The sequence below is a fragment of the Zingiber officinale genome, chromosome 5B (genome assembly GCF_018446385.1).
Source record: "Zingiber officinale cultivar Zhangliang chromosome 5B, Zo_v1.1, whole genome shotgun sequence".
Taxonomy (NCBI): domain Eukaryota; kingdom Viridiplantae; phylum Streptophyta; class Magnoliopsida; order Zingiberales; family Zingiberaceae; genus Zingiber; species Zingiber officinale.
The window spans coordinates 81,374,432-81,386,211 of record NC_055995.1 but is presented as its reverse complement, the minus strand read 5'-3'; the positions used below and the strand labels follow the sequence as shown (position 1 = coordinate 81,386,211).

General features: G+C 46.4%; 2 protein-coding genes across 3 annotated transcripts; both read right to left on the bottom strand.

Annotated features, from left to right (window-relative positions):
- LOC121987547 (protein GLUTAMINE DUMPER 2-like) lies at nt 1–843 on the bottom strand. The gene has a single exon (XM_042541303.1). The coding sequence runs from the start codon at nt 793–795 to the stop codon at nt 358–360; it is 438 nt and encodes a 145-aa protein (XP_042397237.1). The 5' UTR covers nt 796–843; the 3' UTR covers nt 1–357.
- Nucleotides 844–5,783: 4,940 nt separating this feature from the next.
- LOC121984687 (protein SMAX1-like) lies at nt 5,784–10,423 on the bottom strand. 2 transcript variants are annotated; one of them, XM_042537764.1, is made up of 4 exons: nt 8,638–10,420; nt 8,125–8,401; nt 6,443–8,046; nt 5,784–6,209 (listed from the first exon to the last, which is right to left on the bottom strand). In XM_042537764.1, exons 1-3 carry the CDS (start codon nt 9,912–9,914, stop codon nt 6,472–6,474), a joined length of 3,129 nt encoding a protein of 1,042 aa, XP_042393698.1. In that variant the 5' UTR covers nt 9,915–10,420; the 3' UTR covers nt 5,784–6,209; nt 6,443–6,471. The 2 variants fall into 2 exon arrangements, with proteins under 2 accessions (XP_042393698.1, XP_042393697.1); XM_042537763.1 differs by lacking the exon at nt 5,784–6,209 and having other exon boundaries at nt 6,211–8,046; nt 8,638–10,423.
- Nucleotides 10,424–11,780: the final 1,357 nt, after the last annotated feature.

The following is an 11,780-nucleotide window of genomic DNA, read 5'->3' as shown; positions in this document are numbered from 1 at the left end:
TTATAGACCTATGAAAGGATAAATCTTAAATATCAGTTCCTAATAATTGACCATGCCAATTACGCCAAACACTTATCGCGTTATTAAAGATTTCGGAACAGGTTGGGGTCTCTGGAACACCGTCGTTACTGTCGCACGTCCTCGGCTCGCCGCATCCGCATCCACCACGTGCTCGTCACGTGCTCGTTCGTCTTCTTCTCTTCTCTTCTCTTCTCTTCTCTTCTCTTCAGCAAATAAAATTGATCGAGAATTCACAGTTTTACTATTCGAAAATTTGAGGATTCATAGAGTCCCAAAATTTTGCGTTCGCTGTTCATGCAAGCAGAACAAGATCGATATCGATGAGCACAGGCCGTTTCAATGGCTTCGGGGCCCCGACAGATTATCCTCCGGCGAGGCTAGCGGAATTGAGAGCTGCTGGTTGTCTCGGTCGGAGTTGCTGTTGTTGTTGCTGCTGCTGTCGACGGCGGCGGCGCGTTTGGCAATGGGGATTGCCAACACAGTGGGGACCTCGTCCCCAGGCATGATGACGAGGAAACGATCCTCGAGGACGGAGGAACTCCCGGAGTCATCAGCATCGCGGGGCTTCTCGTCGTCGCCAGAGTCGAGGTTCCAGTAGTAGGAGCAGGCGAGGACGAGGAGGGCGAGGGCGATGACGCCGAGCGTGGCGGCCAGGCCAACGAAGACGTATGGAACCGGAGAACGCCACGCCGAGTGGGCAACCCCGCTGCCGGATCCGGAGGAGGAGAGCAGGGGAGACTCGCCGTCGGCGTCCAAACCTGCGCCGGTCCTCATGCTGCTGCCAACTCGCGGTGAGCCGGTGAGTCGATGCGGTGGATCGAGAACTCGAGACGTGGAGATGTGAGGCTGTGGCTGTATTATTTATACATTAAACAGGGATGTGGTCAGGTGTTGCTTAGCTGCACCGCATGAAATTGATACTTTTTAATCAAAATATTTTTTAATAACTTACTTAAATTATTTAACCTTAATTACAATTATTATATATAATCATCATAACAATTCTAAAATGATTTTAAATAAGTTAAAACAATTTTAATCTAATTTGAATAATTTTGATAGATAAAGTAATTTTGTTTTATATTATGTATTTTTTAATATTTTTAAAATAAAAAACTATAATAAAAAAATACCCTTTTTTGTAGTTGTTGAATTAAAGATGGTGGGAAATGAAAACTAGTAAGTCTTCGCTTATCTTCTATTATAATTATTTTATTTAAGCCTTTAATGATGCGTTAGAATGATGTTAACAGGCCCTAATTATATTTAACGATAGAATATAGAACATAGGACAAATTCGAATCTTAGTCATCTTTTTTTAATTATTTTTTTCATTAATGGAGTTAAATAAAAGATATTTGTAAGAAGATATTAACCTTTTTAAGTCTTTAACCTTTACTTTGAAGACCTGAAGGAACAAATTAAAAAAAGTGGTGAGAATGAAGACTAGCCAAGTCTTCGTTTTTCTTTCTTCTACTATTATTTACTTTGTTTGGGCCTTTAATGATGCATTAAAATGACGTGAATAAAAGCCCTAATTATATTTAATCATAGAATAACCTCAATGCCAAGCAAAGAATCTTAATGGAATTCAACTAACGAGACAATGAATTAGCTCCCAATGTTTCTATATCTCCCTCTCCCTAGGAATCGCTAGGAAAAATAGTTCGATAGCACGACTATAAAGGCAGACTTAGCGCAATCCCTTTGCATAGTACAATCTTGAGCTAACATGACTATGATATAAATATCATCTTGTCTGAAAATCGATGAGATAAAAAGTTGAAGATGGAGTGCTCCTGTTGACTATCTGTAGACTCCGCTCTGACCTGCAAATTGCGTCAGTGTCGAGCCAGTGAAGAGGTCCCCGGGGCTCTCCGACGTTCAAGTCAGTCACCAACGATGATGTAGAAGGTAGAGCAACAACAAGAATGAACAGTAGCACAAATAGTATCTATTGCATACCTTCGCCGATTCTTGAACTCCCTTTATATAGAGTTCTTGTAGCGCGCGTGCATACTCCCCAAGGCGAGCATGCTTCTCAAAGTTTTCTCTGAAAAAACTTGTCAGTAAAGTGTCCCTGACACAGTACCTTAACGGGCCGAGCATATCTCTGAAGTGACAGTGGAAGCTTCCGCCGTACGATCTTCTGGTTGCCCATGCCCGATGTCAGTAGCACTAACTCCTAAAAGAATGTCGATGGATAACAAAGGGAGTATTATGCTAGGCCGAGTGGGTTGACCGTTCGGCTTGAACTTCACTGCTCTTGTGTCCCGTCCGCTTGACCGGAACTTTGCTACTCCTGTGCATGTGTCCGCTCGGACGTAACTCTGCTGTTCTTGTGTCTCATCTGGTCGGTTGGGGCTCCACTATGCCAATACCGAGTCCTATCGCAAGGCCGAGCGGGGTAGTTGCTCGGCCCGGCTTCTGCACATCGTCTTCTCTTCCGTTCGGCGTCCACTACTCCCTTGAGTGTCGGTCATTTGACACTTCCCTGTGTCAAAGGCGAAATCGGATCGAAACCTTCTCCCCCCGGGATCGGATCGGAACCTTCTCCCCTCGGTCGAGCATGATCATCCGACCGCCCGATGATATCTGAGCGTTGACCGCCTTGACTTTGACCTCCACCGTAGCAGCTATCCTTCGCGGGGTGGGACCCCTCCTTATCACTACATCATATGTCTCCCCCTTAAGTCTAGTCGAAGGAGACTGCAAGTCCGACTGTCTGGATAAAATTATCTGTAAAACTTTCGACTCGATCAGTTTTGACACTCCTTGGTTTCTGCTCGGACTAACGTGGCCCAACGGTCGGCTATGTAACCGCTCTGTGTCAGTCGACCTATTGAAGATTGTCGTTCGGACATAGGTCTACTCCCTTAAGCTGATCGACGCAACAAACATTCATACTTGGAAATCTTTTCTTGTGCTGTCTTGGGCGAGCGCGATCCGAGCTTACGTCACTCATATTTCTAGGAAATTGTGTAAATCCTTGCTCATTATAGTTGAACGCCCCCCCATGCCTTTTAATTGCCCTTATTAAATGTCAGCATGTGGCGAGATGCCACGTGTTCCACCCGCTACTATTGCACGCTTGACGTGACAGACGGATATTCGTTGGCGATGTGACATTTGACGCTTCAAATTCAACGGCCCGATTTCTGCCTAGGTTTCCGTGACCTAGATCAGACGACTCTAGTCAGCCGACCCGGAGGCTTATAAGGATGTGCGCGTCGCCTCCTCCTCCTTCGCATCTCTGTCTTCGAGCTCTTCGGCGATAACTCCGTCTTTGTGATCCGGCGACATTCCTCCTTTCCTGCTCCTCCGACGACTTTCCAGTAAGCTTCCTTCCAATCATACCCGTCTTCGAGTTTTTCGACGTTTCTTAGTCTGTGTTCCAGCGATATTCTTCTGGTAGTCTTCCTTCCTCTCGCATTCTTTCGTTGCCTTTGTTTTCTTTTGCGATGGCGAGTTCCTCATAGGCGCCTGTCGGCGTTCCTGGGCTTTGGTACACCTCTACAAACTTATCGCCAGTGGGGAAGAGGGTAGTGAGGAAGACTCCGCACTTCACCCTATTTGTGTACTGGTGCAACGTGATCGCGTTATCAAACTTATCCAGATGATCATCTGGATCGTTCGTTCCATTGTATTCCCTTATCGCCAGTGGGGTATAGTGCATAGGTAGAGGGTCACCCAAGATCGCCTGAGAGAACTGCAGATTGATCCGCTTGGGTGAAGCATGAATTCTAGGCGCCTTTCCTTTTCGCACATCCTTAACGGGAGTGTTGTCCGAAGATGACTCCCTTTCCTGGTTCGCCAGAGCTATTTCCGAGAGGGTTTGGAACAAGCCGCAATGAAATGGGATGAGCGCGGGCGGTGCATCCTGCATGCCGATCGGACCTCTATTCTGCCCCCATATGGAAACTGGTTCCGGTCGATCTTCCAATCCCGCTCGCCCTCCTGCTGCCGACATCACTGATTGTTGTACTAACCGATCTGTTAGTGCTTGTTGTTACTGTTGCTCGAACATCTTCACCGCTCGGACTTGCACGAGCATGTCGATCTCCTCTTTGGTGAGCATCACGATGGTGAGTCATCCAACATCCTCCATCTCCTCAACTCGGATGCAGGTTAAGTTCACACAGACAGCGCCAAATATGATTCTGTTCGAAAGTCGATGTGATGGAAAGCTGGGGATGTGGCGCTCCCACTGACCGCCTGTAGACTCCGCTCCGACTTGCAACACAGATTATGTCAGTGCTGAGCTAAGGAAGGGGTCCCCGACATTGGCCCTCTGACGCTCAAGTCAGTCACCAGCGATGATGTAGAAGAAGGAGCAACAACAAGAATGAACAGTAGCACGAATAGTGTCTATTGTATATCTCCGCTGATGCTTGAACTCCCCTTTTATATAGAGCTCCTGTAGCGTGCGTACACGCTCCCAAGGTGAGCACACTTCTCAAAGTTTTTCCTAAAAAGACTTGTCAGTAAAGTGTCCCTGACACAGTACCTTAACGGGCCGAGCATATCTCTGAAGTGACAGTGGAAGCTTCCGTCGTACGATCTTTTGGTTGTCCATGCCCGGTGGCAGCGACACAAACTTCCAAAAGGATGCCGATGGATAACAAAAGGAGTATGCTGTTAGGCCGAGCGGGTTGGCCACTCGGTCGAAACTTCGCTGCTCCTGTGTCCCGTCCGCTCGGTCGGAACTTTGCTACTCTTGTGCATGTGTTTGCTCGGCCGTAATTCTGCTATTCTTGTGTCTCATCTGGTCGGTCGGGGCTCCACTATGCCAATACCGAGTCCTATCGCAAGGTCGAGCGGGGTAGCTGCTCGGCCCGACTTCTGCACATCGTCTCCTCTTCCGTTCGGAGTCCACTACTCCCTTGAGCGTCGATCATTTGACACTTCCCCGTGTCAAAGGCGGGATCAGATTGGAACCTTCTCCCCCCGTGATCGGACCGGAACCTTCTCCCCCCGATTGAGTATGATCATCCGACCGCCCGATGATATCTGAGTGTTGATCGCCTTGACTTTGACCTCCACCATAATAACTATCCTTCACGGAGTGGGGTCTTTCCTTATCACCGTATCAAAATATATAAAGGTGACATTAGACCAATGCAATGAAATGACCATGGTGGAACCAGGCCAAACATTGACCTTTTAACCATGAAGGAATTGGTTACCTATCGAATTCATCGTAATGTTTGAGTAATTTGAATTTGCAAATGCTTCTATCTATCTTTCTCGTTCGAAGGAGTTTGAATTGAGATATAAAGAAGGGAAAAAGTGAGCATTCGAACGATGAGAATTAATTCGGTGGGACGATATGAAGGTCCCATTGGTGCTATTTTATCATGGACAGGGTGCAAAGAAAAGGCAATCAATGTAAGCACATGAACCCACAGTGAAGTGTAGGTCCTCCTCTTCCTGTTGCTCTTCTTCTTAACTTGTCTTGTTTCAGATTTAAGGTGGTCCTTCAATCAACCCCTTAATGCATGGTCACAAAAGTCCATCTGCTCAAGCCATCTCAGTTATTAGCTGCCTGTTTCAATGGAGAAAAAACAAAAACAAAAACAAAAACAAAAACATGCATTAATTGTCTGCATTGATGATGATTGTTTCCATGGAGAAAAATCGAAAAAGTGGATTTGTATTCTTTCAATTATGTTCAGCAATTGACCAAACAACCAACTTGTGGAATTGTTCAACCATTATATCACTATAATAATATCACTGCGATCTTAATTTTTAAAGAGCAATATCATATGATGTTGAATTTCAAAGAAGGTGTTTCTGGTCAACTGTCGAATTTTATTCATTTCCAAAGGCCAATTGATTAGATAGATGCTAAAAGGCAGATGGATCCTCTGACACCCTTCTTCTTCTGCTCGGAGTCAGTGCCAAGAAACGTCAAGTCAGGGCACCTCCCCAGGGTCTGCCCTGGTAAAGGCCCTAATGAACATCTTCCTGCCCCTTCTTCCTCTGTTTTTTAGCGAATTGATTTCACTTCCATCCTTATCCACAACACAAAGCAGTGACCGGTTCCAGTGGCTGTGGTGTCGCCAGCAATCCAACTGTAAGCCGACAGAAACAACATAACCCACTCGCAAGCTGAAGCATTGATGAAGCCCTGAGACAAAGCTAGAGCTTCATCATCATTCATTGCAACCATATCACGGCCAAATCTGAAATGCCAAATTTTCTTAGATGATCAGTGATGATGAAGAACAAGATGTTCAGGACAAATTCAATAACCAAAAAAGAAAAAGAATATTATGGAACAGATTATTCTTATCGTAATGAATCTTCGCCGACCTATACTACAACCTATGGTGATGAGTAGTAGTTAAAGTTCCTCTTGGTGTATCACCATTATTAACTCTAAAAGAACTGCTTTTTGGAACTAGTATATACATACTGCTTAAAAAAAGGCGGTTTCTAACTGATTTAACTGTCGTGATTGCCGTCGATCGCGATGGATACGGTCGTTGGCAACCAGTCGTCGGTTCTACTTCTCGGCATTTGGTTCCTCTTTACGGTCGATAGCCGGATGATGAGGAGGCCTGCGCCGTCGGCGGCGGCGGCCTTCAAGTTGTCTCTTAGTTGTTTCAAGCTAGGAGCCAACACCCTCTCGGTCCATTCGTCGATAGCCGCACCACTCAGCCACAGACCGCCGACGATTCGGTCGAGTGCGTCGTCGTCGATCCTCATCGCCCGTCCCTGGCCCATGATCGTTGTGAATTTCACCGACACGGCCTCGCGAACGCGACTTCGGAGCTGAGTGAAGTCGAACGGCTTGAATGTCACAGCTTCATCGACTAGCTCCATGAGTTCCGGCGGCAAGGACGACGGCGGGTTGTTGACGGCGAGCCTGCCCTTATCGTACTCATGCTCAGTGGTGACGTCGCTGGAGTTCCTTGACCCTTCCCCTGCCGAGGAGGCGGCGGCGGCGTCGACTCCGACTGATAAGTTCAGATCGAGCGAAAGGGCAGAAGACTCCTTCCTCAGCTTCATCGGTTGGTCACTGTCACAAACCCAGTTTGGATGGCGTTTCCATGGCCGATCCCCGGTCGTAAGCTCCAACTCTGTTCCACCATAAGCTAAATCGAGTATGCTCTGCTCGTACTGGATAAAGGAGTGATATGAGCTCTTCAGCTCTTCCGGCAGCCAATCCGCAGTGAGGACGAAGATGATGCTCCCTAGACTGACCTCCCGGCCATTCGAATCGAGGAGACGGCCCCTCGCGATCGCTTGCTTAATCTTACTCTGCGTCATGATGTCTGCTTGATCTAGGTTCTCAAGTACGACCATGGCGAAAGGGTTCCGCCGCACGGCTTCCACAGTTCGGTCCATCAGCGTTCTCCCTCGGTGACTTAAATTCGACTCTTCGCCATTGTCGAAGTTAATGACCGCAGGACCAGCACCGAAAACTACCTCGGACAGAGTGCTGGCGATCTTCTTCTTGCCGACCTTGTCGGGCCCGAGGAGAAGCAGCCAAGCGTCGCCTTTAGTGGCACCTCCCCGCTTCTTTCCGTCGCCGGATTTGCATCGCATGACGGCGTTGGCGACGGCGGAAGCTGCTTCCGGCTGCCAACTGACTCTCTCCGTGAGCCCCTTGAGCAGCCTCTTGAACATGTCCATGTCGGAAATGGCAGCGACTCTAGCCCTCTGCTGACCGGGGAACGCGTCCGGCGCGCACCCGTTGAAATCCTTGAGTCGCTCCCTGTGCGTCTTCTCCGTGGAACGATCGGAAACAACCGAGCTCCCGAGGACGAGATCGGTCTTCACTGGGCTGCCAGGGGGACTAACTTCTCGCAGGGTTCGGCAAGAGGTAGACTTGGGCTCCGTTGATGGATTCCGTCTCAGAACACTGAAAGGCGGCTTGGACAGTGATGAAGACAAGAAAATCTTGGAGCCAATGGGCGATTGACGGTGATTCTGATGAAGTCCGGAGCAAGTCTCGCTCCATCTCCGCAGAAGCTCTTCGGTGCTCTTCTTCCAGAGCAGTTCCTCCTCCTTGCACTGCACAAGAACACGGCACACATGGTCAACCTCGTCGCAGATAGCGCAGGAGCCATACGATCGGCACTTGATTCAGACCTGAAGAGGAGCAGCGGAGGCCATGGCGTTGCCGGCACTGCTAAGCTTGGCAACCTGCAACCACTGCGGCAATCCCTCGCCCTCGTTCGGCTTCGCAGAGTACTTCTCGAATTCCTTGGCGACGAGCTTGGCCAGTTCGCGCTCGTAGCCCTCCGTGCACAGAGGGCAAAGGGTCGTTCTTCCAGAAGAGGGATCAGTGCTCTCCGGTGCTCGTCTAAGGGGAACTGCAGTGGTCAGGCCATCTACAGAGTTGCCACTGATGCCAATTCCCCCGAACCTGTAAGAAGAACCAGAAACAGATTACTTAGCTATAGAATCTAAGAAGGTAAAAAAAGTTCTTGATTCATACAGAAGAATCCAAAACAGTAAAGAATCCATAATAGTGAAGAACACGATGGGTTCTAGTAATCATCAGTGTTCAAATAGGGATGTACTGCTCATCCATGTTGCCGAATGCAATCCAATTAAGTGTTTCAAACTGATAGATCAGGAAGAGGAGAATGAAGATTTGACCTCGGGAACATGGCGGGGAGGGATGGCCTCGATGCGATTGGCACGGCTTGAAGATCCCAGTCGTTCTCCATCGTAGGATGGTACACCTGACACCGGATGAACGTCGCTGAAGTTGCGGCGCCGATGAACCATAGACTGCCGCCGTCTTCGAACTGCTTCCGAAGCTTTCCCATCTCCTCCACCGCCACTCGGCCAGCCTCGGAGATGGTTGGCTTTTGTAGTTGGATTGAGCCGCCGCTGGGGGTCTCCACGAGCCATTTGAGGTCTCCTAGATCAACGATCACGCCTCTGTCGCCGCTGCTGATCGTGGACTCGATCGATCTGCCGAGCTCCCTGATCTTGGTGGTGATTTGGGAATGGTCGGGGGCGGGGACGGCTGCGGCGAGATTCTTTGCAAAGGGGATGATTTGGGCGTTCTGCAGCGGCGATGAGGCGTCCGTTGATTGAATTCTCTGGAGCACATCTCGTATCACGGAGTCGAGATTGCAGTCTCCGACGAGGATGGGGTTTCGCTTTCTGGATCTCGAGAGGATGTCTAGGACGCGCTTCACTTCCTCGGCTCGCGGATGATCAGCGACGCCTCCGGCAGCGATCGGGGCGGCATCGCCGTTGCTACTCTGGTGCTGATGGAGGCGGGGATTGAGGTAGAGGTTGCCGGGGGCGGCGGCGCGATTGGTTAGAATGGGAAGAAGAGATGTGGAGGGAGCGAGAGAGGCAGCGGCGAGAGAAATAACCGCCGGCTCGGGTCCAGCTGTGGTGGCGGCGGAGGAAGAAGGGGAGGAGAGGGATTGCTCGACGACGGCCTTGACAGCAGTGGAGGAGAAGCTGGCCTCGCGCATCACACGGCTGACTGAGGGGTCGTCGAGCATCGACATCAGAAGCTGCTCCAGCTCGACCTTGACGGCGAGGAGTGGCTGTTGCTGCTGCTCGGGGCACCCGCGGCGCTGGTTTGCCTGGGCGCGCTTGAGGGCCGCCATGAGCGCGTTCGAGATGGGAGGCTCGGCGGCATGGCCAGGATTGGCGGCTGGGAGGCGGTCTAGGGCAACAGAAAAACAGAGCTCGAGGGCGCGGCACTGAAGGGGGTGGGACGACTGCGGGTGCGAGCGGATGCATGCCTGGCGGAGAAGGCCGGCGGGGGCGGCCAGGAGGGTCGCCGCGACGTGGAGCGGCGTCGTCTGCCCGTGGCACCGCCGCGCCGCCTCAGCAATGGATTCCGTCAGCACCCTCGAAGCCTCCGGCGTCAACGTCTGCTGGATCGTGCTCAGCCCTGCCCTCATCTCTTCTCTCTCTCTCCTTCCTAATCGATCGAACTCATCGGAATCGACTCTTCCGGTCTCCAAAATCTCATCTTTTCTAATCCAAAACCACCACAATTCACCAACCACAAACCTCCCCCTCTTCACGCAGACAGATCGATCGATCGATCTCTCTCAAATAAAAAAAATAAAAAAAAAAACAGGCGACGAATTCTAATAAAAAGAAAAATAAAGGGGAAAATAAAACCCAGAAAAGATCTAATTTCTTTTCTTCTCTTTTTCTTCCGTTGCAAGAACAAATCGCACTGAGATCTAACAACAAAACGGAGGAACAGAATCTTCTTCTCCTCCCATCTCATCCGCTGCACATTCCTATTCCCCTTCTTTTCTCTAGCACTGAAATTTGGGCTGTGAGATCGCGAAGAACAAGGAGAAAGGGGATTTTTGGAACAAACCAAAAGCCATCGTCCTCTCCCTTCACCACCTCAACTCACCCAAGTAAATAAAAGCTCCTCTGTCTCTTTCCCACACTTAAATTTGCATTATTATTATTATTATTATTATACTCTCAAATTACAATTACAATTACAATTAAGATGAAAAGGATTTAACTATTTTACTGAATCCGTTCTATCCATTCAAAAATTTTATTTTTTTAAAATTTACATGAATTTATATGTGAGAGCATAGATATAAAGTTTTCAACAGTATATTAATTTTGAATTAAAGTTATTTGAAATTTTCTAGATCTATTGGTCAATTGACATATGGACCTATCTTATTTAAAATTTTTAAAAAATTTCGAAGCAGAGATATCTTAGAAATATATTGATAATATTATTAGTGACTATCACTGTCTTATATCTAACGAAATTATGATAAAATTTTATCAAACTTTGCAAATTTAAAAAAAAAATTTAAAATTAAAATCAATAGATATATATATATATATCTTAAGAATAATGAATTTTTAAATGGGTCGAATAAAAATTTAAAGAAATTGCGATAGGTATTTTCTAAAATTATGAAAGTTAGGTGATCTAAATATTTTAATCGTTTAAAATAATAAAAATCTTATTAAGTAAAATGACAATTCTGGGAACCTGATGATTCAGCTGCTGGCCGGATCGTTTGACTCTTGTGGCTTAAATATTATGTGTCACGGCTTCAAATATCGTTTCATTTATTTTATTTTTTAAAAAATCATATTATTTTCACGTCAAACTATCCAATCCATCTTAATCAAATAATCAAATATCTCTGAATATATATATATATATATATATATATTTTGATAAATTTATTTTCTTCCGTGTCACACAACTTTTGCATTGAAGATGTGCCGTTTGGGAATTTTGTCAAACAACTAACTTTTTTTTCTTTCTTTTTCTCCTAAAGGCTAAAGCATGTCCCCTACGTTAGTTTTTCCTATGCGACAAAAAATCTCGCATATTTTTTCCTTTTTACATTGAAAAACTATAACTTAAAAAGGGAGAAACTTCATATTATTATTATTTTTTTTTAAAAAATGCCCCTTCCATGATTTTATTATTAAAACATCCTTACATTCAGTACTATTGTAGATACTACTATCTAACTTTTACCATGGATAAAAATTAATAGATAGCTATTTTACGTTGTAGAAATTACATATTAACTTTTACATATTAGATTATGATTAAATTATGTTCTTTTGAAATATAATCAATATTATGAAATCTATACATTTGAGTTATCATTTAGAAAAGTAAAAATCAAATGATATGTAGAAGATAGTAAGTAATTTTTACATATTATAGAAGTTACATGTTTGTTTTTACATGATTATATAATATTCATTTGAAATGTAGTGAACGTCATTGAAGTCCTTATCATTTGTTTTATTCA